A 7,544-nucleotide genomic window follows, 5' to 3' on the forward strand; every position below is an offset into this window, starting at 1 on the left:
CATTCCTGGGAAATTCTTTCGTTAGTCTGAAAACGTATCTTCACCTTCTGCATTGTTGTGCCCATGGGTTTATGCGCCAAGTAATGCGACCAAGGTGAACGTGGATCATAGTACATCTCACACGTTCTGTAATACACTTCCCTACTAATCTTTAAGGTAAGAAAACAAACTTTTTACTGGAGTGATTTTGCACGTTTACGAGGTTTTTTTGTGTGTGAATGTTCTTGACTGCCTTTACGAGCCATCTCGTCAGATGGGTTGACTCTTCAACTTGTTCTGTACTTGTGTGTAGGTTTTTCTCACTATTATGTTTGATGTTACATGAATTGGACGTTAGGCGACTTCGCGGAGATGGTTGATCTGTTTGCTCACACATCTATACCCTTGAATTTTCCCGTTCCTTTCTGCATATCCTTAGGCTAAGGCCGTCTCGTCGGAATCCAATTGTATCTTCTTTAACATCTCAGCAGCCAGTTTATTATCCAAATGGGTCGGTGAATCAGAGAACACAGTAAAGGCGTTGTTTGCAGTCGCCCGTGAGGTTAGTCCGTCGATAATATTTTTGGATGAGGTCGATTCCCTACTCGCTGCCCGCCGAGCTGATGGTGGTCATGAGGTCTCGCGTCGTGTGCTCACTCAGATTCTTGCTGAGATGGATGGAGTGAGTAAAGGATCTCCGTAACCACTATGTTGTTTCTTTGTTAATCTACTCCAAGCTCATCTGAAACGTTTTTTTAATCGCACAGGTTCAATCGGGTTCGGAACGAGTTCTGGTCTTAGCAGCCACAAACAGACCCCAAGAGCTGGATGACGCTGCTCTCCGGCGATTTCCTCGTCGGGTGTACGTCCGAATGCCCGATATGCGAACACGGCAGGAGATGCTGCTGAAACTTTTGGGAAAAAATGTCAACCATTCTCTTTCTCGTACGGATGTGGAACGTATTGCCAGGTGCTTACAATCAATCGTTGTGTTTTTATGTTCTTAACCTGCAGGTCAGAAGACGAATACCATGCTTGCGAGTTACACACTGAAAGTACTGTAAACTATAATGTGAACTTAACCGTAAGCCTGATCATTGGCGGTATGTGTGTGGGGGAGGCGATCTTTAACTCGTCCACCCACTCTCCAAATAGACTGACTCCACTCTAACTCAATTGGGGGGGGGGCTGGCCATTTTCTAATTGCTTTCCCCTTCATGGTGCAGTTTCATTATTTGTTGAATATATGGAAAAGGGTAGTCCTTTGATGGGTGTGTACCATTCAGAAGGGTCCCACCACACACTGGATGAACTGAGATGGAAGGTCTTAGCAAATTGCACTCTGTCGAGTATCGAAGACCGGAGTTGCACACGATGTGATGTCGAGTGAGTCCTGCAATGATCCACGGCTTTTCCGTTACCCATTCTAGATGAATGAAATTTGCAGCTTATGTCCACTGTGACCAGTGGAAAAGTTATGCTCACGTCTGTTTGCACCGTCTGTCTTTAAGTTCGTTCAATGGGAGTCCCGTGGTTGCATTGATTGTTGCCTTTTTTATGTGGTACACAAGCGTGAGGGTCGGAAAGCAAACCACTGCTGAGGCCTGGTTAATAGTTGAGGAGTTATAGGCAGAACCGAATTATGGGATTTCTGACGGAGAACCCATTCCTCATTCTGTTTATGCTCCGTGAGCTCGGCGACGGAAATCACTGCTTGCTAATCTAAATACCCTTAGTTGGTACAGATATTGTACTACCACTGTAAACCGTGTCAGTTGTTCCGGATATTACATTCTTACTGATTTTGTTCACTTTACCGTTCTCCCGTGTTTGATCCAAGGGTCTTTAATAGGTTGATCTGGTGAAAGTCGAATGTGGAGCTACAGCCTTCTATTTGCGAATTGCAAAAAGGTTGACGCCGTCCTTGTGGTCTTCATAAAACACCAGAACTTCAATAGTTTGCTCTCTTTGAGGATGTATCCAGTCTTCTCAAATTAGGTAATCGTGATGTGGTGCGTGAGCGTCCTTCGTCTGAACTGTTCTGACTTTTGTACGACAAAATACTGAGTTGGACCCATGGTGGTGCACAGCTCTTTTCATTTGGTGTCGACTGAACGGTCTTCAACCTGTACGACTTCCACTGGCAGATGCTTAACTCATAGACCCAGTATCTTATAAATGAAAATTGCTGAGTAGATTCTGATTGGAGCCTTGATAATCGTTAAGCTGGATTGTTGTGCCCTTTCTTTCATTTATTTTCGATGTGAGGCACTGAATTGGAGCCTTTCGTGGAGGAAGAGAGTGATTTTGCATATCGCTGTTGTAGACAACCACTGATGAAGCGCGCCTTTCTTTTTTACATTCTTTATTGTTCAGAGGCACTGAAGGTTTTTCAGCCAGTGACTTAAAAGAGCTCGCTAAAGAGGCTGCCCTACAACCAATCCGTGGTGAGTGTTAGCCGCTTTTTTAATCGTTCAAATCTGTTCGGAGCTACCGAGTGTGGTTGCTTAATTGTTAGGCGGGATTGAGCAAGACGGCGGAAAATATTACGAAGGACTGCCAGTTTTCGTTCGTCAGCGTCATGTGATGGTGGTTGTGCCACGACTTCAGTGAATCAAAGGTTTACAACGTCGCCGACTTCTGTTGTTCGCATGCGTGATGTAGTCTTTGTGTTGAGCCTGCTGAGCGCTGGTGTTCACTGTCAGGTGATTACGCTCAACGTTTGTTCTATACCATTCAAAACTAAACCAAACTACCATGTAAATTTGTGATGTACTAGCCAAGATGAACAATCACAGAAAACAAGCTTTGTTCGCTACCTTCTTCGTTCTCATGACTACAACGGGTATATTCAGTCGCTTGAGACAAGTGTAACTGCATCCGATACAGCTTCTGTTACATCTTGACCAAGTCGAAAGCCTTAGTGCATTCTTTGTGACATCTTCCACGGCGTATGTGTTGGCATGTGGGCGCACCCTTTTGGAGCTGTCCTGAAATCTGAATGTGAAATTGATCGTAGTTTGTCAAACATTTACGAGGATGGCGATTGAGATATTGTTGAATTTATCGTAGTTGTAGTTTTACGTGAAATGTAAACGCCATAAATGTTCTGTATTTCAGGTTCCAGATTAGACACGAAGAACTCGATTGTTTGTGTCCGTGTATGGTTGGAGTGTTTTTTGGTCGTGTCGAGATTTAGCAGGAAATGTCTTCAGGTCTGTTCACGTACTTGGAATGAAAGGTTGTAAAACAAGAACTATGTGGCCCCATCAAGAGGACGGTGTTCTCCATCGTTGTTCAGACTGGTAAACCACCCTAGGGCCGTTCTATCTTATATACTGAACTTGTAGCCACTAGTCGTGGACCTTATTCCCTCCAGTTTCATTTTTTTCTTTAGAAATCAGCACCACACAGCTCCGTACAATATCTGAACACGAAGTGAGACCGTTGGCCTTGAAAGACTTCATCCAAAGCCTTAAATTTGTGCGGCCTTCTGTGTCAGGGACATCACTGGCTCCGTATGAGTCTTGGAATAAACAATTCGGCGAGTCGAATGAACCGGTGGTAGCAAGCCAGGTTGCATCGAGCACGGGAATAGGAAAACGGCTTTTGGGTCTGATGTAACTCGTTATGCACCAACGTTAATCGGGTGAGTTTTCCTTTCCCCTCATTTGTACGGTTTTTGTAATGTATGATTCTTTCGTGACGTAGCACTTTGATTACTAAGATTGGAATTCGAGGTCCAGTTTAAATCCAGCAGCATGTTAAAAGGTAACTTATTCAGAGAGGGATAACTTTCGGTAAGAGTTCACTATAGCGTCCCTTGTCATGCGAGATTTGGTGTATACCGGAGGAGATGCAACCCCTGCAGTGGGCAAAGCTCTACTTCTTCCCTGATGTCCCCTTTTCGATGGGATCGCTGTGCTAACTAGGATGCTCCGTATGCAGCTTGAAGCAAACTGAGATTCAAAAGCTTCTTATACTGTCACCTCATAATCTGACCTGTTACCTCTTAAATATATGAACTGTTTTAATCACTTTTTAGCATAAATCTTCAGCTACTACCTGTCCCTTTAAACAGTGCTGCTCTGAAGGGGCAACCGCGAGGTCAAAATCATGTTGATTTCTACCGAAAGCTGGGCTTCTTGGACCTGAGTGGGATCGTGTGTATGAAAAGCGCCAAATCTTGCGAAATTGTTTACTGAGAAACTACCCAATACTCTTAAAGCTCGGATCCGTAATATACGTTCAAATTTACCTGAACACAACCGGTGGCGTAGTCCACTAAGAGCATGGACTGGTGGGTGAAGCCCGTGAAATTCCCGTAACTACGGTCAAAGTCGCCCGAAAGGATGGTCACTGCTTTGAAGCCTACCTCCTTCATAGGTTCGAACATTTCTCAGGTCACATCCCGTAACAAAACCTTAATCATTCATACAGGGACAATATTGTCTGGAGGCTAGGCTCCGATTACATTTAATGTCTGCTTAGAATTGCATCCCGTCTTCACCTTCATCGTGCACACTAACTGTTGCATGAAATTGCCCGATAGGCAACCATCACATCATGAACGATGCCAAAACGACTACTACTGGGACGAAGGAAGTTGAGCTCGATGTCGAGGTCAAGCGCAACAGTTCTTCCAGTACAGTACTCCCTCTCCTGGAGGAGTCACCTTCGGAGGACGTTAGTATGTATAGGATACTTCCTGGTGAGAGGGCTGATGGTAAGGAATCCCGCGTCGATAGAATGCAACTGCAGTTGCGTCTGGATGCTGTATTTAGCTTTTTGTCCGTCCTGAGACCGGGTGTTAGTAATGCTACGTAGGAGTCTATGCAATGCCCATCCGTCCCTGCATCTGCATCATCACAAACAATTGCCTTTTGTGCCATCTAGCTAAGCTTCCTTAAAAACCACGGAAAAGACCGTTTGTCATACAAGTGTATCTAAACAGCAGCGAAAGCAGCTGTGTTTATTGAGTTATCGGGGAAAATCATGATGCTGTGTGTTGTTTTGGTTATGTCTTAAGATTTTTGATCGTTTGTGACATATATGTCTATCCTGGCTTGATTGACTTCGCATCTGAGACATGTTCACTCAAGAACAGCCTGCTAATGTATCGATACTACCAATGTTACCGACCGTTTAAAGTGACCTCACACAGAAGTCCTGGCCAATTGCATAGGTCATCTCGAGAAGTGAATCAACCGTTTCGAGGGCCAGAAAATACATCCTTTTCGTTTCTGAAGCGCGTATCTACAAAAGCAACTGCAATGCGAATAAACTCTGCCGACCAGAATCTATCTTGACGGAGGTCGTCTCATAGAGGAGTAGAGTTATAACAAGATCTTGCTAGTTTCGAATATGAGGCAATTGTTTGGCTAGGTTAGGTAATCAGGTTTGATACAAGTCAGAAACGGTGTACCCGTGCTTCTCATAACTCGTATCCTTCCGGATTACCGTGTGGTCCTTGAGACACTGACTTTTTCCATATTGCTGTCAGAAAACACCATTGATGTTCATTGCAGCATGACATATCGAACACCAAGCAAACTTCAGTTCAATCTATACACAACTCAAGTTTTAACAATGAAGAACAAAGTCATTTCGCAGCACGGACTTCCCAACCATTAGGCATGGCGCGTCAAAGAATCACAGGCTTAAAGACAAGTTTCCTATGTCTATTATTCATTTTTATTAGATGTCTGAGCCTTTTTTCACCTTTTATCCTCGTTTTGTTAGACTGTTGTGTATCGATTTCTTGAAATCGCATTTACTCAGCTTCGTTGCTGCACTGGTGGCATCCAGTTTCACAGTCATTTCCCGATTCGTAGGTCTGTGTGTATGTATCAGCTGGTGCTTTAGGATCGATAAACTTCGTTAGATTCACGTGATAGTGTTGGAGTTGATAGTTCTCCATCAAATTGCTGTATCACCTGATTAAAGTCACACAAGGATTACAAAGTAGGGTAGTTGAACCAGTGTAGGGGCGTTTTTTTCACTTTCTCCATCAAATATTTCCTCATCATATGTTGTGTTTGTTGTTTTCCTAATACATTGATGTACAGATATTGGAATGACCTCCATCGGCCTTGAGACGTTCGCCGATCATAGCATGAGAGTCCTGTGTTATTGTGATAACGTTCCTCCTGACGGTTGCTCATATCAAACATGGATCTTTATGAATCAAAACTGTCCCAGATGATAACGTTCCCGCCTTGAAGCAGTCAGTTGTTTCTCAACAACTACAGATGTTCTGGTTTCTTGTACTTTATGCATTGTATTCCTATCCAGTACTGTTGTTTTGATCAAGAGAACTCACCTGTTTTCAGTCGTTTTTTGTTACTTCCTGTACAAGGTTCGAATCGTGCTGTATTCTCAACCTTTCTGGCTTCGGATTCAGCGAGTGCTGTTTTTCTACGCAGCCTAGGTGATAGACAGCGAGCGAGTAATTTTTTGTTCATTATTCATAATTTTTACCGATAAATTGGTGAATACGGTTGTGGTCGTTTTATGGAAATTGGTTAGCTTTATCGAGATGATCGCCGTGCGAAGAAATAGCCACTTAGAGCTGGCTATCGCGAATGAGTGCCATACACGAGACACGTTTTTTGTAGCAAGGTCATCCATGCCGTATACAAAAGGGTTTCAAACATCGAGTGCTTTCCTGACTGCTTGTGCACTTCCCCTTTTTGATTATGCTCCCACGTTTTGGTGTCCGTTTCGAACTGGTTTTTCACAAAAATGGAGAAAGCGGCATCAACCACAGTACACCAGGACATGTGTGCCGAAGGTAGGAACCATGAGAAATTAGGCCACCTTGTTGCAAAATGCTTGCTGAAAATCTATCCACGGTGATTCTGGTTCATCGATTACCACAAAGAGGTTGCATCGAAGGCGCAATGATACTTCCATGATCACAAAGGACAAATTTGTGCCAGTGCTGGCGGAACCGTCAAACAAGGCTAACCTAACTTGAGAATAAAAAACTCAACACAAACCCATTACACCGCTGAACACCACTTAAAAACCTACCAACAGCCGAATATGTTACCGGTGTTTCGCCAAAAATGTACACTTATTCCAGTTTCATAATGCTTTTTCCCCTAGCCGTCAGATTAATACCCAGCCTTCTACGATTGTGAGGAATTTTCCTGCGCAAGCCGTAGTTATCCTGGCAATCGAGAATTCATCCCATGCTTATCTACTACGTTATTTTGAGCAAGGCGCCACACCCAGCAAGGACTTGCAATGTATTAATGCGCAGGATTCACTGGTTGTTGATCAGGTGGCTGTTAGTCTTTTCGCGATGGTTGTCAGTTGGCTTCCAAACGTTTCGTCACCGGTCGGGGAAATACCGTCGGTGTGCGTTCGGATGCGTACTTCTTTCTTAGACGTGCACGTTTATATAATATTTAAGGAGTGTCTGGGACAGAACAATCAATATTTCGGCACATTAATCAACTTCTCGATCTTCCTGTTCTGTTTCCGTTGAACACAACCCTGAAGTTTTCGACGAGGGACAAAAATCAAGATCACTCCACTGTTATGGTACGAGTTGGACA

The 7,544-nt window shown here is 43.8% G+C and overlaps 1 protein-coding gene across 1 annotated transcript in view; it reads left to right on the top strand.

Moving 5' to 3' along the window:
- T265_12427 (hypothetical protein) overlaps positions 1-6,480 on the top strand; it is a gene marked incomplete at both ends in the record, with an annotated part of 39,114 nt that extends 32,634 nt beyond the window's left edge. The window contains 5 exons of the mRNA XM_009163843.1: positions 419-661; positions 747-949; positions 2,356-2,426; positions 3,377-3,628; positions 6,048-6,480. Of these exons, the coding sequence (XP_009162107.1) occupies positions 419-661; positions 747-949; positions 2,356-2,426; positions 3,377-3,603 (744 nt within the window). The remainder of the gene's footprint in view (positions 1-418; positions 662-746; positions 950-2,355; positions 2,427-3,376; positions 3,629-6,047) is intronic.
- Between the last annotated feature and the right edge of the window lie 1,064 nt (positions 6,481-7,544).

Source organism: Opisthorchis viverrini, assembly GCF_000715545.1.
Source record: "Opisthorchis viverrini unplaced genomic scaffold opera_v5_1, whole genome shotgun sequence".
Lineage (NCBI taxonomy): Eukaryota > Metazoa > Platyhelminthes > Trematoda > Opisthorchiida > Opisthorchiidae > Opisthorchis > Opisthorchis viverrini.